This window comes from Cryptococcus neoformans, chromosome 9 (genome assembly GCF_000149245.1).
Source record: "Cryptococcus neoformans var. grubii H99 chromosome 9, complete sequence".
Classification (NCBI taxonomy): Eukaryota; Fungi; Basidiomycota; class Tremellomycetes; order Tremellales; family Cryptococcaceae; genus Cryptococcus; species Cryptococcus neoformans.
Window position 1 is genome coordinate 780,293 of NC_026753.1, and position 22,113 is coordinate 802,405.

Below are 22,113 nucleotides of genomic sequence, written 5' to 3' on the forward strand. Positions count from 1 at the left end.
GTATAAAAGGTGGGACCCGGGCAGACGTGTATTTTGCTCCTATTGATCATCTCCTTTGTCGAAGACTTCGTTGGCAACAAAACAGCATGCGCTTAAGAAATAGTCTTTCCTCTTGTCTGCAGACAGCCCTGCCCTCTTCTCTTCACACAAACATGGTGCGAAGAGACTCGAAGGAATCAACTCGAAATGAGAAGAAGGACTGGGGTGAAATGACGCCGGAAGCCATCCAAGCTCTCTGCGTGCGTTTATCTCACAGATTCTTTCAAAACAGTACCTTACTATTCACGGAAAATGCTGATTTCATTACCAGCTCGCCAATGCACCACGCAGCTTGCTATATCGCCACCCAATACTGCGGCGATTCTATCTTGTAATATTCGTACTCACCACCTTGCTCTTTCTCCTACCGTTTTGGTCTTTGCTTTATCTCCCGCGCTCCAATCGTCCCCGGCGGTCATGGACTTTACAACGTTGTTTACGTGTGCGCTGGAGCCGAAGACTATGCGGCGTTGTGGCTAGATGCGAAATAGATTATCTTGGTAGAGATTTGAATCTGGATTTGGTACGTATTTTTGGAATTTTTTAACGTCAAAAACCAGAGCTAACACCAGCTCATCCGAAGGTTCCGATGCGTTTAACGCACTCACACCCAGTGACAATCCCACCAGCCCCCTTATATCTCCTTCAAGGGCACCCAAAGGAAATGTTAGAGCTGTTGCACCAATCACGAGGGTCTTGGGACCCTCATTTCATCTATAGAGCCAACAGGGCAGCCACAGACGTGTGGGGCGCTTGGAATAGTCGAGACGAGAAGGAGCTGTCGAAAGAATACGGGTTTGAAGCTGTCAAGGCTTTTTGGTTCACCGGGGAAAAAGGCGCACCAGATGAGAGTGAGCTCTATCAAAACACAAGGCAGAGAAGCGTGATACACTGACATACTACCCAACAGAACCTAAACCTCGCCAAGACGGCGATCCAATCATGCTCCATTTCCATGGCGGTGGATATCTTTGCGGCACGGCAGCCGAAACAGACTTGACTTCCTCCATCTGCAAAGCTCTTGTCAATTACTCGCCCATCCATCATATCCTGTCAGTCGACTATCGGCTAGCACCAGTCGGACCTTGGCCATTACCTTTACTCGATGCGATCTCCGCTTATCATTACCTTGTAAAGATAGAGGGAATAGCAGAGCAGGATATCATCATCGGTGGCGATTCAGCTGGCGGGCACCTTGCTATGGCGTTGACTCGGTGGTTGAGGGATGAAGGCAATCATGTCGGCCTCAGTATGCCTAGGGGCGTCGTTCTCATGAGTCCATGGGCCGATTTGGGATTCACCAACGCGTGGGGTGCGGAAGAATACAAGTACAACGCAGACTCGGACACTGTAGGTTTGCTTTTCCTGAATAGGTGATATCGTTTTGGCTAAACGATGTGACCCATAGATTGACGACACCTTTGGGCCATTTGCTTGCTCACTGCTTCTTCGTGCTCTCCCCTTATCCATTTTATATTCCTCGCCATATCTTTCACCAGCGTCTTCCACCGTATCGGCCACAAGCATCTTCAACAATTTTCCACCAACCTACATTGTTTATGGCGGAGCAGAGCGGCTTGCGAAATCGACGGAAACGTTATACTCACGAATACAGCTGGCTCGTCGAGCGGCGGACAAGGTCCACGTCCCAGACAGACTATTCGCGAGCCCAGATGCGGTACATGACTTTATGATCTTTCCATGGATGGCGAGAGAAGCCTCACAGGTGTACGAAGACTTGGATAAATGGCTGCGAGGACTCTTAACTACTGATATATGTAGTCCGGAAGCGGCTTCAAAAGATTCTTTGAAGCAATCGAAGGAAATCACAGATCAACGTCGACTAACTAGGCAGAGAACATTGGAAAGCTTTAGATCTCACAAATCCCCACGAATGTGCGCTGCGCCTGATTCTGGAATGCTCGAGTTGGTCCAGGACATGCAAGAAGAGGGAATGAGGTGAGGCCACTGAAGAGCAAAAATCAAGAATTTCAGCTGACTTCAGCATGATATAGCATGATTGAGATACCGAAACTCGACCTGGGCTCGACCGCTTTCGCTGAAATATAGATTGTCCTAAATTATTTTCTGCGCGATGCGTCCTCAAGTTTTATTCTGGACGTCCTAATTATCATATCTCCCACATCATTTATACATGTACCTGGAACTAGATGTATGTATCTTCATTGTAATCGGTACAACATAACAACAATTTAACCTAGTACCCATCAATCACACTAATGCGAATGCTTCGATCGTAACCAATGCTAATAACTTCCCATCCTCCAGCTTCCCCGGGGATGATGCAGCAATCTCTGACGACTTCACTTATTGCTTGCCCAGAGTTTGAAGTACCATGAACCTTGACGCTAGATCTAATCTCCCCGTTCAAGGCGATTAGGCTAAGGAAACCGTTGGGTGTTGTTGTCCTACATCTATGTCAGCGCGCAAAGAAATCGCACCCTGCTTCGTGACGTACACTATACCAGAGCCGTCTGGTACCCATGCCATTCTAGGCAAAACATAGTCATCTCCATCGGACCCAGTCCACAAACATCCCAGCCTTTCCGTTTCCTCTGGTTCAACGCCATACAACAGGATTCTTTCCCCAGCGCCTCCCCTGTGATCCCCTGTCTGGCAAGCGACCATACGACCAGAGGGATGGAGAGCCATGTTGAGCACAGAAAAGCTCACGTGGGTGTCCATTGGGTGAGGATTAAAACTTTTGGTTTTGATCTGCCACTCTACGTCGGGCGGACATGATTCTGAAGGTAAACGGACATAATAAAGCTGATGAGAAGATCTTGTTGTATACATCAACCAGGTTGAATCGGGATGGAAGAGAATTGCTTCGGGATTGGCGTCAACTTGTATCCGATGGACTTCCGTGTACTGCAAATCAGGTTCACATGCTAACGACCGATGATCGCTGTCATCTAAAGGAAGGTCATCCTCGTTGGGAGGTGGGGGAAGCGCTGATGATGTCGCAGCATAAATGACAATATGATGATCATAAGACGCGGTCGCCATAAAGTGCCCATCAGAGGAAAACAGGACGCGCACAACAAATTTGTTTGAAGAAAACGTTTGGAGGGTTTTATAAGTCAAAAGGTCCGTGAGTACGGTTCTATATTGCAACTTTCAGCTTAAAGTTAGCCTGGGCGTCCTTGAACACTCACGTGCCATCCATAGAACCTGTCAGAAGATATCGCGGGTTTTGGGGGTGGAAAGCGAAAGTCAAGATGGCAGCGCGGTGTGGTTGCAGAGCCTTATTCACCTACATAAGTTTGTGGATGAGCCAATCATATAATACAGAACAGTAAGAAAGCCACACGTACTTCTCCAGAGCTGTAGTCTATTATCTTTAACGTCTTATCCACCGAAGTAGTAACAATGTCCAATGGGCAGGACGTTCTGTAACTGTTTGATACTCAGTTTTTAAATTTCGGTTACATGTGCTGTCCGGAAAGACTTACACAGCGGAGGTTGTATCGAATTCTCTCCTTGGAACATGGAACGCCCCCACTGTCAACAAATTGGCTGCAGATACACCGTAGAATCCTCTATCCGTGCTTCTCAGGCCCACTCCTTCCCTAAATCCAGCTTTCATCATGTCCTTCAATTTCCATCCTTTCCAAGTTCCATCGCTCGCGGGCACATCTGTATTGTTCTCATCGATCGTAGTCATTGCCAAGCTGGTGGCTAACTGCTGAGATGACCAGTCTTCTACGACAGTGCGAAGATCTGGGTTCGGGGGATGAGAAAGGTCGGGGGCGGCAATCTGTGCAGCTTGGAGAAATGGGTCCAGCGCCGCCGGATAATGGATGGCGATATAGTGGGCAATTAAGTTCGGGATCCGGTCTGTGGTTGAAGACATGGTAGGCACAAGTGCCGAGGCCGGACGATGTCGTTCGTAGAGAGGCTTCTTAACAACCTAACTACGCTGCTTACTGATGTTTCTAACTAGAGGGTTGCCGACCAATCGATAACAGTGGAGCTCGTGAGAACGTAAGGCTAATGAATGTTTAGAATCAAATAAAGTTAACGATTGAGTGAAGAATGAACCAAGAAGATCAAAACTAGAACAAAAAAGAAATAGTTCTTGCATCTACTATTTCTCGCAATCTCATCGATATGAATGAAACGGCGGAATGCCGCTTTATTACGGCGGACGCGACGCGACACATTCTCCTGCTATCATCGGTGGGCTCCGACATCATGACTTTAGAAATGATGAAGGAGCATCGCCTGAGTATATACAGAGGGTCTTGGATGTCGTACAATACTATCATTTTGTTACTGAGTCCCATGAGGGCCAAGCAGAATGCCAGAAGACTTCCATAACGAAGTCCAAATAGTGTCATAAGATCATTTTTGAGTGGCATGTGTCACACCACTACATTGTCTGTGACTTTGTCACTTGTGCTATTACTATCCCTGTTGCAAATGCTCTACATTACGCTACTTCCCCAGGTCTTTCTGGCTTTCAATGTAAGCTGCGATGAGGTGTCTATCCGTGGAGATATCGATGTTCTCAGGTTTCGAATATATACCATATAATATTGGTATGGCTGGCGTCATGTGAATGCAAGAGTATTAAAGATCTAGCCCCTTCTTCTCCTCAAAGGGGCTCTGCAAACCACCTTGCAACAAAGCATGTTGACGTTGAATTGAAATCACACCAGACTCGACCTGATATCCATTTCCTGGTCTTCGTTTTGCTTTTTTGAAAGCGGGCTGGTTATGGTCACGCTCACCATTAGTTCTTCTCGGCTTTGATACTGAAATAGAGGGTTGAAGGCTAAGCGGCATTATAGAAGATTGGGCCGTGGAGGGCTGAGGTGTCGAAAGGAACATCTTTTTCGAGGAATATGGAGCAGCGTTCGCCACAGAATAGGACGAGTTTGATCTGATTAGCCTGGCTGGAGGCTTCGACGATGTTTGGGAAGTGCTTTGGGGAGTTATCGCTGTCATAGGCTGTATCAAGCTGATTTTCTTTTCATATTGATGGGCTCCGATTACTCGTGTAGAGGATGATGCTTGTTTGCTCCTTGCTATGAGAGGTTTTGTTCCCCTATTTTCCTCTGCCAGATTTTCATCTTCCATCTGGAGGTCTGCGGCAGTGAAGCTCCGACCCCTTTGGAGAAGACTAGATGGTCGAGAAGGTTTTGAATTACACCGCCTAAATGCTCGTGGGACCAGATCTGCTGAAATTGAGGGTTCAGATGATGTGAGCGAATGCGACTGTGGTCGAAGTGAATCGATAGCTAAATTGAGTTTTCATTAAGCAAGGGTTTAAAACGAATATAATGAAATCATGATGGCTTACCGATAGGTTGTTGAAACATTATGCTCGTTTTCTCGTCTTGAGCGCTGGATTGCAAAGATGAAGAAAGTCTACAGCGCTCTCAGTACCTTGTTGAGAACTCACCTTATCATCAACCTACCTGAGAGCACGATCTAAATGGTTCTTTGAAACTCCTTCTGTTTTCTCCTGATCAAGGAAATCCATACTATCCATTCTTCTTAAACCTGGGCGATGATTCCTTACTTCGCGAGGGAGCTTTCGTTCCTTTGAGTCGCGTCCATATCTGCTTTGCTCCAATGCTATTTGGAGGACTTTAATCCTAGTTTCTTGCCATGTATGGGGCCAAAACTGCAGCTGATTATCACCATGCGTCCCAGTTTGTCCGTCAATGCAGGCATGTCCAGCTATTGCGCGTACAGCAATATAATCGGTTATTTCATCAATGACAGGGGATGGAGGAAGAGCGTCCGGAGGGAAGGGAACCGAAAAGTCCCTTGCAGGTCGCGACATCACCTTGACATTATCAACTTTTTGTTGCCCACCATACCCGCTGACAGATACTCACAAGTTTGATGAATTCTTCTTCTTCTGATGTCCAGATGCTATCGCTGAGCTCATCGCCTCGACATTCCGGCCCCTCGTCTCCACCGGAAATCATGTAAGATACATTCTTCAAGTTACTCGCGGCGGCAGAAAATTCGAAATACTGGTCATTGAATTAGCTACGTCGTGAAGGATTGAAATTCATAGCTTACGCTATTCTGATCCGATGGTAAAGGCGTATGGGGGTCTTGCGAGTTCTTATCCCAAAAAATTGTGTCCCTTCCGTTATGTCAGCTGAATGGATTACCGCTGATCGGAAGGAGCTTACTTGGTAGCTTCAGTGACTAGACCGACAGGCAGCATCTTGGGGTGCATGAAGGGCTGAGGAAAGGCAATAGCCATCCTTATTTCTGCAGATGCTGAGAATATAGCGAAAGGTCGAAAGGTCGCGACGCTGAAGGATGCAGAATATGGACGCGTTCTAACCGACCGAGTGCGACGACTATGCACCGGGCCGCCGACAGCAGCTGAGTGAAGAATGACGCAATTATTATTTAAGTTTGAAAGAGCTACGCGTCGCGTCGTAACGGTTGATGCCCCTCAGTCCATGAATAGAAAATCATCGATCAACAAGTATCTGTTTTTGCATTGTTATTGCTGTTCCTCCTTTCTGGCAACATGATCCTTTGTCTTTGTTTGGCATTCTGTATCTGTGTAAATGCTGGCCTAGTAACTCCAAGTCATATTGCATCCATCAATACTCAACAAAACCGCAAATTGAGATAAGGAAGAACGACATCGCACCGTCGTATGGTACATAAATACATATTGTGTCACTTCATCAGACTTTTTACAGGCACATAATTACCTTCAATTTACTATGGCGAGCGGCGATACCACAAGCAAGACCCCTCAGAGTTCCAGTCACAAGGGTAAATCATCAAAGAAGGTCACCGAAACCGGGTCCGACAGCAGGAGGAGCATAAGGGCAAAAGAAGCAACTGCAACATTGAGTCAGAGTGTTGAGAAAGCTTACAACTCCATTACTGAATCTTTTGGAGGAGTAAGTGCACAATTCCAAGCAGTCCCCTATGGAATCATGACTGACCCAATGACCAAGGAAAGACAAATAAACAAATTTGCAAGTCTATTACTACAAATAAGAAGCTAAATAGGTACTTCTAACTGACATTGCGCATTCAATTAATCAGATACAGCAACACAATCCAATATTCTATGAATTTGCAGAGAAAACGATCTTCCCAAATGTGACAGTTCATAACAAAGCCAGCAAAGTTTTATTCACTATAATAGGTATTGGAGTACTGCAAATGTGGGCCCCATGTTGTGCTCTTCAGAATTAGTGGCTCAACATGCTGTACTAATGACTCCCCTTTTGGTAGCATTGTACCCATATTTCAGTGGCCTCTAGCTTTTTTGGCTTCTTTTCTGCAATTCATATTCCTCTATAACTCGGGAATCAAGCAGCTGCGAAGGGGTTTCGCCAGCAGTCAAAGTGGGGCCAAGGTCAAGCCTATTGTTACAGTCTATGTGGTAACATCTACTTTACAACTTGTCCCAGGCTTTATCTTTGATACCCGTTACCACTTTGGAGCATTGTGGGATTTTTTCTTCCCATTTATCCTATTTATTGTCCCATGGAAGAATGCTCCGGAACAGACTCTGGCAGCTTCACTATGTGATACTCTCTTTGCTACGCTTTCCACAAGCGTAGGAACTCTGTTCGCCAGTATCTTTCCTGATCACGATGGTCAAATCACTGTGAGTGTTGTTTTTTCAAATCCAATTAGACTAATTTTGAGCAGGCCATGCTTGCATCTGTCACTGTGGCACTGATGTTGTAAGTGTGATTAGGACAACTTTGGACAATCTGACAAAGAGAATGATGGTATTGTAGCTGGACTGGTTATCTCGGGGCCAAAGCTGCTTACTTCATTATCTGGGCTTTTCTTGGCTTGTCCACCGTCAATGCATTCGGACAGCCTTTGAAATCAAAGGAAGCCAATTCTGTCAAATATTATAAGCAAATGACTGTCTGGCATAATTTAATGGCTATCTGGCTGTGGAGAATCTTAATTTCAGCCATAGAAGGAATCAATATACCTGGTATTGCTTCAGCAACTGGCATTATCTTACACTACATGCCTACTTTCTATCTATGGGCAGCTGTCTTTATGCTTTCTATGCTTGTAACAAAGAAGTCAGCAGATCATCATCATGTGAGCTTGGTCATTCAGCATACTAAAAAAAAAGCCTCTCACATTGATATACTTTAGTATGCCGATACATGGTATGCGAGATGCCTTACAGGATCTAGAACCATTACCAAAGAAAGGTGATCTGGCCGCACAATGCAGTGAGGTTTCATTACACTCTCCAACTTCAATGTCAATTACATTATTGCCAGCCACATCCTATATTTTGCTGCCCCTGTTATATTATATTAACGATGCCTCCACATGATGATTGAGCTCAGGTTCAACTGAATTGGGTAATCAAAGTTGGTAAAAGGTCTAGATGGTGGTCTTCTAGGAAATTTTCTCATGATTCAAATATGCAACAGCGCAGACGAGCATGCCCCAGAGCGCAAATATCGGATACAATAAGTCAAATATCATGGCTGGATAAGAATCTATAACAATTAGCTAGATGTTCTATTTTAAGACACAATTGATTGTGCCCCATCCGGCACCACATATATAATGATGGGGTTGCTGGCAGTTTACGAAGTACCCTTCCTTACACGTATATGATCTCGATACCTTTTGTCGACGACGATAACCCTTAGATCTCCTCCCCTTCCGTATCGTTCTGTCCCTGCTGTGCCGGCTTTCCTCCCGACATGATCAGTTTCATATCAAGTTCTCTAATTCCCAAGCCTGATATGAGAGTGATCACACTCAGGACTACGGTACAAATGAAGACAGCATGTAGACCTTTCTGGTAAGATGCAATCGCGATGGACTTGAGAGGTTCGGGCAGATATCGAATAGAGGCAGATGATTCTCGGATTGACGCAATGATCTATGGAGCAATCGCCGCCCCAGATGTCAGAAACAAGCTCGATCTCTTGGTATGCAACTCACTTCTTCTGCATTATGACCTTGTATCCTCTTTTCCAGTTCCCGGGCCAGAACCGCCTGAGTCAAAGCTCCAGACAAAGCTACACCTAAGACTTGACCGATGGTACGGAACACATAGGACACTGAGAGAAAGTAGGTCAGGTCAAGGACAAGGAGTACTTTTGGCCGTCATAGATACTCACGACTGGTAGCAATGGCGACATGCTCAGGCCCGACGTCTGCAATAAGAGCGACGATGGTCAAGGTGGTAACAGCCCCCATGGAGAAACTGGTGAATGACATGTTCGTCCAGAGCATCCACCTGAGGTGTGAAACTTGTAATCAGCTTCTTCGCGTGTTAAACGTCGGCTTGATCCAAAGAACTCACTCAGATGTACCAAATTCCCAAGTGGAGATCAAGAAGGAACCAATCACTCCAAAACATGCACAAAAAGTGTTGAGCCAGTAGTATTTGTGAGTTCGCCGAACAATGAGACCAGTGCCGAGAGAGCCCATCATGCCGACAAATGAGTTTGGAATCAGATGAGCGCCGGCATTGGAGGCGGACATTTGCCGTACAGCTGTAAAGTAGAGAGGGACACTATATAGCTGTTCGAGAGGGACTATTAGCTAATCAAATATCATTACTGCGCAGGGACAGAGGACTGAAGCGGAGGATTGACATAGTCAGTGGATGAAAGCGGGAACACTTACAATAGCAAAGTTGGCCATGGACAACACAAAGTTGTTGATGGCGACGGCTACGGGAGTTCGACTGACCAGTAACTCAAATGGCATGACAGGCTCGGCTGCCCATTTGAACTCGACAAATAGGAAGAGGACGAATAAGACAGCGCTGGTGGTGAATAATGCGATTATGACTGGATCAGACCAGTTCCACGCATTTGTTGCGGTAGAGTTGATGTTGAGCGAGATGGCGATCAGAGCGGCACCTACCCATCCGGCAAGTAGGAAACATCCCAGAAAGTCGATCCGCTTAAAAAGCTGCATAGTCGTTTGCTTCTCAGTAGCCGCAGGGTTGGGTGTAGCGGCACCTGAGCCGGGGCGTGATGGGACATCATATCGAACGTTGGAATGGATAAGATAGCTGGCAAAGAGGAGGACGGGAATCTTAAGGAGGGACCGCGTAAACTTAGAACCCTTGCGTGAGAAATATGTTCAAAAAACATACCTGAACCCAAAAAGCCCATCGCCAATTGAGACTATCGTTGATGAGACCGCCGATGGGAGCCCCGAGACTACAAATGACAATGTCACACAGAGAATCACACTTCACGACAATTAATGAGCTTACCCCATTCCGCCGCCGAAGGCAAGATTGGCAAGGCCTTGGAAGATACCTCGATGGGTGCTTCACATATAGGGTTAACGAACTGGCCCTCATATTGTAGAGATACCGAAAGCACGATGCTCACATAGGGACGATGTCGCTCATGATGGTACTTCCAACTATCCCAGTGGTCAGCTTCATATCACTTTGGGGAGCCACTTTCGTCCCGGAAACCCACCTGTACTGAGACCACCTCCACCCATACCGGCTAGTGCACGAGCAGCAATCAATGCCTCCATAGAAGGAGCAACCGCGCATAGGAGATTACCAGTGGCTGTGCAGTACAGATGCAATCAGCTTGATACCTCGATGGCTATTGGCGCGTCATTGAAGGCCTACTGAAAATCGCAAGCGCAAGCAGCATTGAGCGCTGACGACCAATAATGTTACACAATCGTCCGTAAATCGGAGTGAAGCAGCAAACTGAGAGCATACTATGAAGGGGGCGTGGAATATAAGCGTATGCCGTCCCTTCTTGCTTAGATTCGACTCACTATGCTGTACCGAGCCATGATGCCATGTTGGTAGCTTTGAATGATGAAGATATGGGTCCCAGCAAAGTAGCGACTGTATGATATTACTCAGCAAGCCACCTAACAAAACAACGGATGCGGCGGAAAGTGTTCAGACTCACCTACAGTACCATCGAAGGCGTTCAAGAAAGAGGCTACCCACATCGAAGCACACTAACATGATGGTCATTGTAAGCTTTTCGCCAGCCATTACTCTCATACAAGGACACAAGCAGTAACACCAACCAAGACCCAAAATCGACGGGCGCTCAACCCCACCCTGTTGTAGCTCAACTTATGTTCATCCGTGGTCTCAATATCTTCGGAATAATTTGGTTCGCTGTAAAACGTGGTCCCCGGAGGGGCGGGAGCCGGTTGCAGGAGTCGTTCTCTCTCGCCGAGGGTCATTATTTACAGTACTTTGTGGTGGAGAAAGGGGGAAAGATGAACGTCAAACTGATTGACCAGGGAAAAATATAGGAGTCGAGAGGATAAATGGACTGGGGAAGGACTAAAAAAGAAGAATATGGTATTAACAGGATAGATAGATAGAGTAGAGTGGGGGATTACGGGAGAAGGATGGACAAACTGCTTCTTTTGGCGTGTTACTTTTGCTTATCTGATGATCTCTCTGCCTTCAATTTCCTCACTCCCCGATTGTAACGACGAATCGGTTCGGCGCGGCGCTTCTGTATCGGTTAGCTCCGACAGTTGAAATTGATTTGGTTGGTTATACTTATATGTTTCAGTCCTTCTCCCGAATACTTCCGCCCATTCATCCATTGTTGAAGCGGTACTCGTACTAAGAAAGCAATCCCATGCAAAAGTCTATAAAATTATTTGCCTTTAAATTCTTTTCAGTCGTTGACATTATTGGAGAACGTTAAAGGGTAGGGCTTTAGGACTGTGTGCAATGTAGAATTCGTCGGGGTGTACAGATACCATAGATTTCATACAGCTGTTCTTTGCAATGCTGTTTCTGTCATGTACTTCAAGTTGATGCTTCTGATCTATCAAACATACATCTGAAACAGTGACGAAATGCAATGTATACACTGCATCAACTGACCACGAGTCTCACAGCACATCAGTCAGGCAAGTGTGCAGGGTCGATACCAGACACCCTTCCAGCAGCCCCTTGGTCCAGGCCATCGAGCTCCTCCATATCCTCAGAATCTAGCTCAAAGTTGTAGAGATCCTTGTTAGCTTCAATTCTCTCCGCCGAACTAGCCTTGGGGATGGGAATAAATCTTTGGTAATTATGTCAGACCGACCGATTCCTTCTGCCCGAAAAGCTGGTAGTCACGCACCCTTTCTGCAAACTCCATCTCAGCAAGATATGAGCCACACCTCTCTTATGCTTCTTAGAAATCTTGATGATGACTGGATCTTCAAATTTGTGCTTTTGGATCCTGACTAATGGGCAAAACGCCTGCAGGACGATGCCCTTTTTAGAACAATAATCGACGATCTCGCGTTGTTGGCACCAAGGGTGAAGCTCTAGCTGATTCACTGCCGGCAAAGGTCCAGGAAGTGCTTCAAGATGTTTTACGTTGCTAGAGTATCGAGTGTCAGAAACAAGCAAAAGAAGTATAGGACATGAAGTCACAAGTTTGACACTCCAATATCCTTTACCCAACCTTCCTTTTGAGCCAGAGCCAATCCTTTCCAATGAACGGCCCGGCCATCAGGATCTGGTCTAGGGTGGTGGATAAGCATAAGGTCGAGATATTCTTTTCCTGAGCCTGATTGATCCAACCTCAAAACAGATTGGTGCGCTTCTTGGCAGACCTGCTCCGGAGTAGGCCTTTCAACTACACCATCAGGTCTAGGTTGCCATTTTGTGCAAATAAATATTTGGCTTCGAGGTACACCGGACTTTTTGATACCTGTGCCGACCTCTGGTGAAACAATGTTGTTGAATCAGACAAACAACACTTTATTTGAGAAAGGGTTTTTAGTCTTACCGCGCTCATTCTCATACTGCTGCGCTGTGTCAACTGAAATTGAAGGAACGGCATATCCGTCAGTCTTGACTATCACGTCAATGTTCACAGCAATCTCAGTCAAGATAACTCACCCATCAGATAGCCGACTTTCATGGCATGCTCAACGGCGTCGACTGCGGTCTGATTCTTGAGACCTCCCGAACCAAGCCCCAGACGGGGCATCTTGCGACCTGTACGAAGGTTTACTGTACTCTCGATCGTCAAACAAGGCATGATACAGGAATAAGTTAGAAGGGTGTGAAAATGATAGGATGGCGGATAAAAATATCACTAGACGAGGCACATATATAGGTGTGAATGTACGGCTGGACGGATCCACTTTGCGATCATATGTATGAACAACCGACCTCCACCCGGGCCGCTCGGTACCGGAAGTGCGTCGCTTTGGTGGAGTGAAGATCCGCTGTTCCCAAATACCGGATCAGAAGAGACGGAGAGGCTTCCAAGCAGTAACACCGTAGTAGAAAGGCGACGGTTGTCGGTTTGAAAGACGATTGTCATTAGTAGGGTATCTCAACGATCGCTTTTCTGACGACGAGCAACATGGCGAGAGATCAAGCCCGGCATCCAGAGAAATTAAATTGCGGTTCCTGAATTTACATAAACAACCGTAGAAAGTGAATATTAATCATGTCGAAGACATTTCGACGAATATTCACCCATAAAGGTAAACGCTGACAAGATCCTCCCAAACTCACCAGCCTGATGTAAGCATCTTCATGCATACAAGGAAAAAGCGGAAAACCAGATGTAAGCTCCTCCAATTCGGTGGCTAGGGTGTAATTTTCAAACTCCGAATGACTGCCCATCAAGGCACGTTGGAGGTTAGCGATACAAAGGGCCGATTTGACACATCAACAGACACTCGCTGGAGCATCGTCCATTGGCCATTTAACAAATTGCGCCGAACAATGACAAAGCCGATACAAACATTTTTGAGAAATCCGTTACTGAAACTATCAATCTGTTATCTTTTCCCTGACACCAGTCGCGTTTTCGGTCTCTCGGGCATCGTCGATAGTAGTTGTGACGAGCGGGCACATGTTCTGCGGTTCTCACCAATCTTTCCTCGTTCCGTTATCGCTAAAACTGTATCCTGTACCACAGCTATACCGGCAGCAAAACTGATTCCCTTTGCCGCACGCAGATAAGGCAATTACAGGCGTGTTCTATGAAAAATTCCATCACCACCTACTGAAAGTTGTTGGCTCTACTTAATTATTTGGTCTCAGTGTAGGATCGGGAAGGTGGGGGTTGCGCCAGTTCATCAACTAAAAAAATTAGGACGACACCTCGGACCCCGGGGGGGAGGTGGGGGGGCACGGGGGTTTGGTTCTTGTGCGATTCGCCACGGGATCTTTGGATAAAAGATCTCCGCGCCCGTGCCCGTCGGGCCGGAGTCAAACCAAACACACACTCGATTGTGGCCCATGCCCGGTGATGCTGTTTTTTTATATTTTCATGAACATTGCAATTTCCTGTTTGCTCTTATCATCACTCTCGCCGTGCGCCACGTATGGCCTCGGCAAACCGACCTTCCCTTTCCTCCCCTCCCTTTCCACCAAAACCTAGGCTTACGCGTCGTTTGAGCGAGACTGTCTGTTAATGGTAGTCAGTCTCGGCTATTATTGAATGATATATTATTAGGTCCTTACTAGTTTCTTTTTTCACTTTTCTTGGAGCCGATCCATCAATGGCAGAAGCAATTTAATATAATAACACAATCGTGGTTCCTATTCCTTGACTACCATTTCGATCAATCTCAGGCTTTACTTTATATATACATACACAAATTCCACTGATATTAGCCACCGAGCCTATCCTAATAATCGACACCAGCAACGCAGTTTTTGACGTCGCACGTCTATCGGCTCCACGCTTACACTCGCATCTGAAACTTAATAACTTGTTTGAGAATCCTCGTTTGAGGATCTATCCACAGCATGATGACAGAAAAAGAAAAGGACACGGTGCATCATCCCACTCTCCGCGAGGAAGTAGACATTGGTCTTGCGGGGGAATCTGCTGAGTACGCCCAGGCGCCACGACTCATTCGGACCACCAATCTGAAGGACATGAATCCACTTGACATTACAGCCTCCACTGAAAAGAGTGAGGTGGATGGCAAGCAGCAGCAGCAACCAGAGCGAGGCCAATCAGGTGTTTTGACTGGTGCCAGACTCTACCTGGTCTTCGTTGCTTTGATGCTCTGTGTTTTCGTAAGTACAGAATGAACCGCCGTGTTCACATGGTATATATTGGAGGTCACCTCGTACAGATGTTTGCATTGGGTGAGTTCCTATCGAATGTGGCGGGAACGGCGCTCTCTGACTGCTTGACAGATCAATCCATCGTATCTACCGCTATACCTGTTATTGTGTCCGACTTCAACGCGTAAGACTAACCTCTAGTTCTTGTCTTATTAATCTCCCTTGGTTGATCATTGACACCCCTTAGCTTCGACCAGGTGGCTTGGATCATCACTGGATATTTCTGTATGTGTGTCAATATTCTACCCAGCGGGCGTTCTTTATCCCTGACAACTTTTAGTGACCCAATGTGGTCTTATTCTTCTCGTCGGACAAGTGCTCACGATCCTCAAGGCGAAATGGATGCTCCTTGGTGCAATTTTCTTTTTTGAGCTTGGTAGTCTTATTTGCGGTGTGGCCAAGGATATGGACACATTGATAGGCGGGCGTGCTATCCAAGGTATAGGTGAGTTGGTTGCGATCCCACTTCTTGAACTCCTGCTGATAATAATCCCCAGGCGCTTCCGGGATGTTTGTGTCTATTCTTGCCGTCATTGCCGTTGTCACCCGAGTCGACCAACGAGCTGCCTTTATGGCTTCTTTTGGCTTTGTCTTTGTCATATCGTCTGTGGTCGGTCCACTGCTAGGGGGCGCATTCACAGACCACGTCAGCTGGAGGTGAGTACCCTGATCTAACTCGCGAAAGTTATAGCTGTCTCACTCCGTGCAGATGGTGTTTCTACATCAATCTTCCTTTCGGCGGCTTCGCTTCTACAGCTGTCGTATTCCTTTTGCCTGCCCGAGATCCAGAACATGCCGATGCTGCTCCTCCCGATCGAACAGTCCTCGGTAAGCTCAGACGCTTGGACTGGCTCGGTACGGGTCTCATCTTTTGTGCGATCACATGTCTTTTGCTTGCTCTTGCATGGGGTGGAAACCAATATGCGTGGAACAGTAAGTGTCAATTCTTGGGAACGGAATTGGACGCTAATATTACCAGATTGGAGAATTCCTTTCCTTTTTACTTTGGGTGGCTTGCTCGTTATTGCATTTGGCATATGGCAGTGGCGGTACGACAAGTATGCGCTCATTCCACTTTCTATTCTCAAAAACCGAACGGTCCTCGCGTGCTCTGGTGCCATATTCTTCTTCATGCTTGCAATGTTGGGAGGCACCTACCAGCTTCCTTTGTTTTATCAAGCTGTAGGTCGCCCGGCCTTTATGTGATATCTCCAGACTGACTGTTCTTAGGGTCGAGGACACTCTCCGGAGAAGTCCGGTGTTGACATCATTGCTTTCATGCTTGCTACCTGCGTTGCTATCTTGATATCCGGAGGACTGACTACCAAGTTCGGCCGATATTACCCATTTCTACTTATTGGGTGAGTAACCTCCCTAGTAAGATACCCCCAGACAGTTTGTTGACAAGTCAAAATCCTTAAAGTCCGCCTTTTGCTGCCGTTGGATTCGGGCTCCTGTACACTATTGACGTCAACACCTCTAATGCGAAAATCATTGGCTACCAAATCCTCGCCGGGTTTGGCATTGGTTTGAGCTTCCAAAACATCTTGGTTGCTGTTCAAGCAGAATATCACGACCGTCCTTCCCTTCTCCCTCAAGCCACAGGTGTCGTGTCATTCTTCCAATTGACAGGTGCCGCGTTGGGGGTGGTGAGTCAAACGCTTTTATACGATCCATTGAGATATCAAACTTAAATATAACTTAAGGGTATTATCAACACTGTACAATCAGTTTACCTCAATACTGAGATCAAACGTCTGGCCCCTGAGGTCGACTTCAATTTGGTCCGACAGTCGGTCTCCGCCATTTATACATTACCCGCTGATCAACAATCCGCTGTGATCGAGGCATACGTTATCAGTATTACCAATTCGTTAATCCCGATAATCGTTGCAGTGGGATTAGCGATGGTCATTGGTGCTTTCATTCGAAACCACAACCTGCTCAAGAAAGGCGGCGCTGCGAGTGCGCATATGGCGTAAGCCATTATGGTCGTCCGAACAAGTAATGCGCTCTGCATTGAGAGGTTAATATAGCCTTAGATTGTAATTTGGTAATGGACGATCGGCAGGATAAAAGCGCTTTGGGGCTGAAGGAACTTCTAAGATTTCAGGATGTGACTAGAATCCCCGCTCCCCATTTATTGACTTTTCCATAGTATTTCATATCCAATGACTCATTTTTGGGCTAAAGGCGTATTTAAATGATGCATCAACAAGATAATATCAAAAGCATGACCATTATCTAGCTCGTCGACATTTCAGAGAAGGCCGCTTACTGAATGACTTTGTACCTTGACTCTTCGACAGAGCGACCGCTTGACGAGGAACTCCCTTCTTGCGGGGGATGTCTATTAACTATCCTCTCAAGACTTGAAATTATTGGACTTATTGGATCCATTGCGGATTTGTTTTGGCTCAAGGCAAACCGAGGATACGAGGTCATCAGTCAAGTCGATATGACCAGGAGAAGAGAAAAGATGGACGTTACAGAGTACTCCGTCATCGATGCTCACGTGATGATTCTCAGACGCAAGGCAATCTGGGACGTCAAAACGTCGCTATGCCGTACATATCATTAACATTTATATCTCCACAACGGCAGTTTCTATGACTCTCGCGCTTGAGCACAAGATAAACAACCCCCTTGAAGGCCATCAGAAAATGGCAGATTTATACGGGGTCTCAAAGCCATCCTTCTACCTGCGTACACGCACGCGTCCATACGCCCTCGGCCTCTCAACACCTCTCTATCGTGTAGAGGAGTTGGTCAAAAAGATCCACGAATATGCTGAACGAGGCATCCCCTTGACTCAGAGGCATATCGTAGGACTTGCAAAAGCGGTCCATGATGGGGAATTGGGCGTCAATTGGGGCACGCGGTTCATCCACCAGCGACACCGCGATACCATGCATCCACGTTTTTTCTCTTACAAAGAGCTAGGAAGTCTACAAGCAGGCACGCCAGAGATACGCAGAACTTTTTACTACCTTGTACATGTCTTTTAATGTTTCTCGGGACTAATCGATGCTTTTTGCAGGTCAAAGGTGTACGATACTGGTCTCTACACCCCTCAACATGGACGACGCTCCTTTCGAGCTTTCCAGCCCTGGAAAAATGCGGAGAGCTGCGCCTCGTACCCATCCAAAGAATGGCCCAAGTCTACCACCGTCAAACAAGTATATCACATCCGTGGCTGGCATCGGCATCGACTCTAGGCCAGTTCGTTCACTCATCATCTATCAAGGCGCATATATCTGCAAGAAGGCTGGTTCAAGGTGGGGGGAGGATGACAGCAGGTGCCCCAGCTCGCGATTAACACTGGCTCAGGCTGAATCAACAGCTATGTAATGTTCAAACGGCATGAAGGCGCCTTTGATCCATATACACGCCATGTTGCTAGTGGCGGTCGTGATCAACGCCTACTCACCCTCGACGGTGCTCAAAAAACACGTCGAAGTTGGTTTCTTGGAGCCTGCTGGGCTATGAACATTGCTCTCATTCTCCTTTCAGCAAAAATGAGCGGCAGATTCCAACCCCTCGACGTCAGTATCTTCAACACCCTTAATTCAGCATACCATTGACAAAATGTATGCCTACCAGCTTGGTAGCTCTTTAGAGGGAGGTTTTTAGGACTGGCGCCAAAGGGTGTTTTTTCTGTGACGGGTGACAGAGACCTCACGACCAATTCATGGGGCTTGGAGGAAATCGGGGCCTGTTTCCTCTTGACCCTGCCATCATTGACGTGGAAAAGCAAGCGCCGGACATTCCTCCCCACAGGTTGCCACTGGGGACTAGGGACCACCTTACCCCCCACAACCTCCGCACTCTAACCTCCGCACTCTTCGCATGAACAATCATGCCGTCCGACAGGAGAATATCGGCACATTCGCAACCACGCTTAAGCTTGAAAAAGTCGATGAGCAGCTGATGGCGAGAAACGCGCTTCTGGAGAAGGAGTTGGCGAGTGTCAAAGCCACCCAGGCGCTTGACAAAGCTACTCGGGGGAGTGAGAAGAGGCAGAGGTACCCTGAGGGCCGAGTTTTTGGCCCATTGTACCTGGAAGAACATGCTGAGGTGTTTATTTATTTTAAGGAAAGTGGAGGAAGAGGAGGCTTGGGTCCATAAGCGTACTGCTCGAGTCAGACGCAACGAACAGGGCCAAATGCCGCTCGTGCATGCATGCCGGGCCCATGGAGAGGGTGTCTCCTAGATCTATGTAGCTGTACATGTATTGGTTGAGATTTATCTAAAGTACGATAATTCATGGTGAAATACGTACTAATAATGTGATAGGTCCGTCTGAGATGGTTGGTGCGTCCGAGAATCACGTAACTGCATTCAAGTTACCGGACCGGTCCCTTTGGGCCGGAGGAGGCTGAGTCGTTGATGAGATAAAATAGAAGGTTTGGGTTCCGGTCGGGGGCTTGCCGATATTAACCGTACGATGCCCAATGGTGTATGCAATAACGATGATCATGTGTTTATTCTTTATGTGAAAAAGACATATTCATTCAGTTGTATCTCGCATTTCGAGGCATGGGATCACGTATTTGTGATCATACATCTCGTATTTCTAATCGCGCATCTCGGATGTCTGATGAATCATCCTGTATATCGCATTTCGCAATTGAAAAATCTCGTATTTTTCCTTATATATCTCGTATTTTTCCTTATAAATACATATTCAGAAGAAACGTATCTCGATAATTTACCAACATAAAAAGCAATATTTTTGCACATGACATTGCGCATCATATTCACCTGTATCATATAAAGTAAGATGCGTGCAGGCTGGTGTTCCCTTCTTCAGGCTGTACTTTCATTCAAGTGCATTTCTTGACCGACCTCCAGAAGTAGAATTAACCTATAAAATGACCATAAGCTATACACCCCTTCATCCGACTTTCGTGGCCGAGGCATCGGGAGTCGACTTTGACAACATCACCCCCGAAATTGTCGAGGAGATCAAAGAAGGCCTGGCAAAGGTATGTGACAGATCCTCAGCCATTTACCAAAACCACTGACAAAGTGATCCAAATTAATACCTTTAACGGAGCAGTATGGGGTCTTGATTTTCCGAAAAACAGGATTGAACGATAAGAAACATGTTGAAATGTCTAGGATTTTTGGGGAGCTAGATGATGTGAAACCTTACAACAAGTTGGGTCGTATCAATCGGCTTGCATATGACGAGTGAGATGTCCTCTTATCCTGTCTACATCTGCCGTGGACAGTGCCGTCTTTCCAAAGCTTGACTGACTGGAACATCACAGGCTATTTGACGTTAGTAACGTCGATCCAGAAGGCAATATCTTTCAACCGACAGGACAAAGAGCTATAATCAATCGGGTAAGTCCAGGGTTTGTTGTAGGCTTTCGATGCCACTGGGAGCGTTGAAACTTATTAAATTGTGAAGGGCAATACAGTCTTTCATTGTGACTCGTCGTTCAATCCCCGTCGAGCAGGTTATGTGAGTGGAGAATCGTTGGGTAACTGTTTCGATGACTCATCTTTCCAGTCGTTACTGCTAGCTCATGAACTGCCCCCTGCAGGGACAGGAGGAAACACTGAGGTGCGCCGTCATGCCTAATTAATACGATATTGTTTCCATTCCTGATTAGGTATGATCAATGCAGTTTGCAGATACTCGCACCGCCTATGATGACCTTCCAGAAGAACGCAGAGAGGCCATCAAGAACTGGGCGCTATGGCACTCACAGCATCATTCCAGACGTGTCGCGAATCCTGGTGAACCTCTCCTGGAACAAGAGAAGGTAATGGAATAATTTTGTCCTTGATATCCGGAAGCATGGGAAATCTGACAATTGTACAGTTTCTTCCTACCAGCCATCCTTTCGGGAAACATAAACTGGTCCAGGTTCACGAGCCCTCAGGACGCACAGTGAATCACTCCACTATTAAAGCAAGTTTCAACTAACAAGTCTCAGAATTTGTATATTGCCAATCATGCGTATAAAGTCGAGTCGCTCCCGCTTGAGCAGGGTCAAGCAGAGATTAAGACCTTACTTGATCACTGCAGTTCACCAAGATATGTCTGCTCTGTAGAGTGGAAGAATGACGGAGATCTTGTAATCTGGGACAACACCTGCGTTATGTGAGTGCGATCAGTTTGAAGGGTAAGACTGAAACGTCCGCAGGCATCGAGCAGTCCCAGGCGCCTTCGAGGGTAAGTACAAGAGAGACATGAGAAGGACAACGGTACACGACTCAAGCAGCTATGCTTGGGGTTTGAATACAGTTGGAGATACTTGGCGTTCTGGATTACCTTGAAACATTGAAAATGTGATAGATGCATGAAACCTCAGCTCATGATTGTATATATATTCCTCAATGATTTCTACTAAGGCGATTAAATTGAAAATGTGATAGATGCATGAAACCTCAGCTCATGATTGTATATATATTCCTCAATGATTTCTACTAAGGCGATTAAATAAGTCCTCACACCAAATATCATCTGGCTTGATATCACCGATTTATGACTTGAGATTCAGGAAGGATCGGGATCCCGTTGTTAACAACAGTGGCAGCATCTGTCGGCTACATCAAATCCAGGGCTGCAATCAAGCAATATGTGGAGGGGGGTATGCGCTGTAGTACAAAATCCCAGTGTATACCATCCGCTATTATCACCCTAGCAGATAACTGGGTTAGGCTACATAAGGATGACACCCTGCGGATGCGCACCTCTCTAAAGCGTAGGTGGTCATAGTTACTTAATGTGTCGTGCGAGCCTGTACGTTGGTAGTACTGTATGTCACGATATTATGCAAAAGTCGCACTCTCCAGCGCCTACAACCAGGCAACAGGCTGTCATTCTACCTTGTCCCCTGCGTAACCAAACATCCTCCACCTCAGACGACTGCAATTTACCGCCTGACACTTGCCAAATCAACAAAACCTCTTCGGCTTGCCTCTTTGTTGAATGATAGGTTTTAAGAACTGGTACCAACGCTTAGCTCTCTCTAACCAGA

General features: G+C 46.5%; 10 protein-coding genes and 1 non-coding gene; 5 read left to right on the top strand and 6 right to left on the bottom strand.

Annotated features, from left to right (window-relative positions):
* The first annotated feature begins 50 nt into the window (after nucleotides 1–50).
* On the top strand, nucleotides 51–2,240 carry CNAG_04410 (endoplasmic reticulum protein). XM_012196133.1 has 6 exons: nucleotides 51–239; nucleotides 311–562; nucleotides 623–890; nucleotides 950–1,389; nucleotides 1,448–1,998; nucleotides 2,055–2,240. The coding sequence occupies exons 1-6, from the start codon at nucleotides 87–89 to the stop codon at nucleotides 2,107–2,109; spliced, it is 1,719 nt and encodes a 572-aa protein (XP_012051523.1). The 5' UTR covers nucleotides 51–86; the 3' UTR covers nucleotides 2,110–2,240.
* On the bottom strand, nucleotides 2,196–4,122 carry CNAG_04411 (hypothetical protein). XM_012196134.1 has 5 exons: nucleotides 3,516–4,122; nucleotides 3,378–3,459; nucleotides 3,219–3,316; nucleotides 2,519–3,166; nucleotides 2,196–2,468 (listed from the first exon to the last, which is right to left on the bottom strand). The coding sequence occupies exons 1-5, from the start codon at nucleotides 3,914–3,916 to the stop codon at nucleotides 2,258–2,260; spliced, it is 1,440 nt and encodes a 479-aa protein (XP_012051524.1). The 5' UTR covers nucleotides 3,917–4,122; the 3' UTR covers nucleotides 2,196–2,257.
* Nucleotides 4,123–4,124: 2 nt separating this feature from the next.
* Nucleotides 4,125–6,391, bottom strand: CNAG_04412 (hypothetical protein). XM_012196405.1 has 6 exons: nucleotides 6,219–6,391; nucleotides 6,103–6,169; nucleotides 5,913–6,053; nucleotides 5,487–5,860; nucleotides 5,369–5,436; nucleotides 4,125–5,306 (listed from the first exon to the last, which is right to left on the bottom strand). Exons 1-6 carry the CDS (start codon nucleotides 6,290–6,292, stop codon nucleotides 4,636–4,638), a joined length of 1,395 nt encoding a protein of 464 aa, XP_012051795.1. The 5' UTR covers nucleotides 6,293–6,391; the 3' UTR covers nucleotides 4,125–4,635.
* Nucleotides 6,392–6,560: 169 nt separating this feature from the next.
* Nucleotides 6,561–8,495, top strand: CNAG_04413 (hypothetical protein). The gene is made up of 7 exons (XM_012196135.1): nucleotides 6,561–6,953; nucleotides 7,011–7,031; nucleotides 7,102–7,223; nucleotides 7,294–7,672; nucleotides 7,717–7,751; nucleotides 7,809–8,130; nucleotides 8,188–8,495. The coding sequence occupies exons 1-7, from the start codon at nucleotides 6,771–6,773 to the stop codon at nucleotides 8,248–8,250; spliced, it is 1,125 nt and encodes a 374-aa protein (XP_012051525.1). The 5' UTR covers nucleotides 6,561–6,770; the 3' UTR covers nucleotides 8,251–8,495.
* Nucleotides 8,496–8,502: 7 nt separating this feature from the next.
* On the bottom strand, nucleotides 8,503–11,534 carry CNAG_04414 (multidrug resistance protein fnx1). XM_012196136.1 has 13 exons: nucleotides 11,083–11,534; nucleotides 10,959–11,010; nucleotides 10,819–10,891; nucleotides 10,664–10,758; nucleotides 10,503–10,598; nucleotides 10,410–10,443; nucleotides 10,289–10,345; nucleotides 10,166–10,232; nucleotides 9,688–10,104; nucleotides 9,362–9,582; nucleotides 9,177–9,295; nucleotides 8,998–9,116; nucleotides 8,503–8,935 (listed from the first exon to the last, which is right to left on the bottom strand). Exons 1-13 carry the CDS (start codon nucleotides 11,242–11,244, stop codon nucleotides 8,696–8,698), a joined length of 1,752 nt encoding a protein of 583 aa, XP_012051526.1. The 5' UTR covers nucleotides 11,245–11,534; the 3' UTR covers nucleotides 8,503–8,695.
* A 226-nt stretch (nucleotides 11,535–11,760) lies between these two features.
* CNAG_04415 (oxidoreductase) lies at nucleotides 11,761–13,404 on the bottom strand. XM_012196137.1 has 5 exons: nucleotides 12,917–13,404; nucleotides 12,804–12,836; nucleotides 12,446–12,737; nucleotides 12,147–12,392; nucleotides 11,761–12,086 (listed from the first exon to the last, which is right to left on the bottom strand). The coding sequence occupies exons 1-5, from the start codon at nucleotides 13,056–13,058 to the stop codon at nucleotides 11,924–11,926; spliced, it is 876 nt and encodes a 291-aa protein (XP_012051527.1). The 5' UTR covers nucleotides 13,059–13,404; the 3' UTR covers nucleotides 11,761–11,923.
* Nucleotides 13,405–14,570: 1,166 nt separating this feature from the next.
* Nucleotides 14,571–17,351, top strand: CNAG_04416 (major facilitator superfamily transporter). XM_012196138.1 has 10 exons: nucleotides 14,571–15,136; nucleotides 15,188–15,239; nucleotides 15,303–15,340; nucleotides 15,396–15,560; nucleotides 15,613–15,772; nucleotides 15,825–16,048; nucleotides 16,095–16,297; nucleotides 16,346–16,476; nucleotides 16,539–16,764; nucleotides 16,822–17,351. The coding sequence occupies exons 1-10, from the start codon at nucleotides 15,076–15,078 to the stop codon at nucleotides 17,095–17,097; spliced, it is 1,536 nt and encodes a 511-aa protein (XP_012051528.1). The 5' UTR covers nucleotides 14,571–15,075; the 3' UTR covers nucleotides 17,098–17,351.
* On the bottom strand, nucleotides 17,308–17,548 carry CNAG_12850. Its single transcript, XR_001046129.1, has one exon. It is a non-coding gene; the product is annotated as a hypothetical RNA (non-coding RNA).
* A 152-nt stretch (nucleotides 17,549–17,700) lies between these two features.
* CNAG_07767 (hypothetical protein) lies at nucleotides 17,701–19,358 on the top strand. XM_012196139.1 has 2 exons: nucleotides 17,701–18,660; nucleotides 18,719–19,358. The coding sequence occupies exon 1, from the start codon at nucleotides 18,123–18,125 to the stop codon at nucleotides 18,432–18,434; it is 312 nt and encodes a 103-aa protein (XP_012051529.1). The 5' UTR covers nucleotides 17,701–18,122; the 3' UTR covers nucleotides 18,435–18,660; nucleotides 18,719–19,358.
* CNAG_07768 (hypothetical protein) lies at nucleotides 18,102–19,617 on the bottom strand. Its single transcript, XM_012196493.1, has 2 exons — nucleotides 19,398–19,617; nucleotides 18,102–19,338 (listed from the first exon to the last, which is right to left on the bottom strand). The coding sequence occupies exon 2, from the start codon at nucleotides 19,184–19,186 to the stop codon at nucleotides 18,794–18,796; it is 393 nt and encodes a 130-aa protein (XP_012051883.1). The 5' UTR covers nucleotides 19,187–19,338; nucleotides 19,398–19,617; the 3' UTR covers nucleotides 18,102–18,793.
* Nucleotides 19,618–19,812: 195 nt separating this feature from the next.
* CNAG_04417 (alpha-ketoglutarate-dependent 2,4-dichlorophenoxyacetate dioxygenase) lies at nucleotides 19,813–21,537 on the top strand. XM_012196406.1 has 9 exons: nucleotides 19,813–20,103; nucleotides 20,178–20,311; nucleotides 20,392–20,467; nucleotides 20,535–20,588; nucleotides 20,637–20,690; nucleotides 20,755–20,892; nucleotides 20,952–21,020; nucleotides 21,067–21,233; nucleotides 21,277–21,537. Exons 1-9 carry the CDS (start codon nucleotides 19,990–19,992, stop codon nucleotides 21,407–21,409), a joined length of 939 nt encoding a protein of 312 aa, XP_012051796.1. The 5' UTR covers nucleotides 19,813–19,989; the 3' UTR covers nucleotides 21,410–21,537.
* The last annotated feature ends 576 nt before the right edge of the window (nucleotides 21,538–22,113 follow it).

What these genes read in the sequence shown, in the direction of transcription:
- CNAG_04417 (XM_012196406.1), top strand. Translation starts at nt 19,990, where the DNA reads ATGACCATAAGCTATACACCCCTTCATCCGACTTTCGTGGCCGAGGCA. An exon ending in AAAGAGCTATAATCAATCGG is followed by an intron (nt 20,468 to 20,534) that starts GTAAGTCCAGGG and finishes TAAATTGTGAAG; the next exon opens with GGCAATACAGTCTTTCATTG. An exon ending in ACGAGCCCTCAGGACGCACA is followed by an intron (nt 21,021 to 21,066) that starts GTGAATCACTCC and finishes AACAAGTCTCAG; the next exon opens with AATTTGTATATTGCCAATCA.
- CNAG_07767 (XM_012196139.1), top strand. Translation starts at nt 18,123, where the DNA reads ATGTTTCTCGGGACTAATCGATGCTTTTTGCAGGTCAAAGGTGTACGA.
- CNAG_04410 (XM_012196133.1), top strand. Translation starts at nt 87, where the DNA reads ATGCGCTTAAGAAATAGTCTTTCCTCTTGTCTGCAGACAGCCCTGCCC. An exon ending in AAAAGGCGCACCAGATGAGA is followed by an intron (nt 891 to 949) that starts GTGAGCTCTATC and finishes ACTACCCAACAG; the next exon opens with AACCTAAACCTCGCCAAGAC. An exon ending in ACAACGCAGACTCGGACACT is followed by an intron (nt 1,390 to 1,447) that starts GTAGGTTTGCTT and finishes TGTGACCCATAG; the next exon opens with ATTGACGACACCTTTGGGCC.
- CNAG_04416 (XM_012196138.1), top strand. Translation starts at nt 15,076, where the DNA reads ATGAACCGCCGTGTTCACATGGTATATATTGGAGGTCACCTCGTACAG. An exon ending in GCGTGCTATCCAAGGTATAG is followed by an intron (nt 15,561 to 15,612) that starts GTGAGTTGGTTG and finishes AATAATCCCCAG; the next exon opens with GCGCTTCCGGGATGTTTGTG. An exon ending in ACAGACCACGTCAGCTGGAG is followed by an intron (nt 15,773 to 15,824) that starts GTGAGTACCCTG and finishes CACTCCGTGCAG; the next exon opens with ATGGTGTTTCTACATCAATC.
- CNAG_07768 (XM_012196493.1), bottom strand. Translation starts at nt 19,186, where the DNA reads ATGTTCTTCCAGGTACAATGGGCCAAAAACTCGGCCCTCAGGGTACCT.
- CNAG_04412 (XM_012196405.1), bottom strand. Translation starts at nt 6,292, where the DNA reads ATGGCTATTGCCTTTCCTCAGCCCTTCATGCACCCCAAGATGCTGCCT. An exon ending in TACCATCGGATCAGAATAGC is followed by an intron (nt 6,054 to 6,102) that starts GTAAGCTATGAA and finishes TTCAATGACCAG; the next exon opens with TATTTCGAATTTTCTGCCGC. An exon ending in AATGTTTCAACAACCTATCG is followed by an intron (nt 5,307 to 5,368) that starts GTAAGCCATCAT and finishes AACTCAATTTAG; the next exon opens with CTATCGATTCACTTCGACCA.
- CNAG_04411 (XM_012196134.1), bottom strand. Translation starts at nt 3,916, where the DNA reads ATGTCTTCAACCACAGACCGGATCCCGAACTTAATTGCCCACTATATC. An exon ending in ACAGGTTCTATGGATGGCAC is followed by an intron (nt 3,167 to 3,218) that starts GTGAGTGTTCAA and finishes GTTGCAATATAG; the next exon opens with AACCGTACTCACGGACCTTT. An exon ending in CCAGACGGCTCTGGTATAGT is followed by an intron (nt 2,469 to 2,518) that starts GTACGTCACGAA and finishes ACATAGATGTAG; the next exon opens with GACAACAACACCCAACGGTT.
- CNAG_04414 (XM_012196136.1), bottom strand. Translation starts at nt 11,244, where the DNA reads ATGACCCTCGGCGAGAGAGAACGACTCCTGCAACCGGCTCCCGCCCCT. An exon ending in CCCGTCGATTTTGGGTCTTG is followed by an intron (nt 11,011 to 11,082) that starts GTTGGTGTTACT and finishes CCATCATGTTAG; the next exon opens with TGTGCTTCGATGTGGGTAGC. An exon ending in TGTCGCCATTGCTACCAGTC is followed by an intron (nt 9,117 to 9,176) that starts GTGAGTATCTAT and finishes ACTTTCTCTCAG; the next exon opens with TGTCCTATGTGTTCCGTACC.
- CNAG_04415 (XM_012196137.1), bottom strand. Translation starts at nt 13,058, where the DNA reads ATGCCTTGTTTGACGATCGAGAGTACAGTAAACCTTCGTACAGGTCGC. An exon ending in GAAAGTCGGCTATCTGATGG is followed by an intron (nt 12,837 to 12,916) that starts GTGAGTTATCTT and finishes CTTCAATTTCAG; the next exon opens with TTGACACAGCGCAGCAGTAT. An exon ending in AGATGGAGTTTGCAGAAAGG is followed by an intron (nt 12,087 to 12,146) that starts GTGCGTGACTAC and finishes TAATTACCAAAG; the next exon opens with ATTTATTCCCATCCCCAAGG.
- CNAG_04413 (XM_012196135.1), top strand. Translation starts at nt 6,771, where the DNA reads ATGGCGAGCGGCGATACCACAAGCAAGACCCCTCAGAGTTCCAGTCAC. An exon ending in AAAGACAAATAAACAAATTT is followed by an intron (nt 7,032 to 7,101) that starts GCAAGTCTATTA and finishes TCAATTAATCAG; the next exon opens with ATACAGCAACACAATCCAAT. An exon ending in ATCACGATGGTCAAATCACT is followed by an intron (nt 7,673 to 7,716) that starts GTGAGTGTTGTT and finishes AATTTTGAGCAG; the next exon opens with GCCATGCTTGCATCTGTCAC.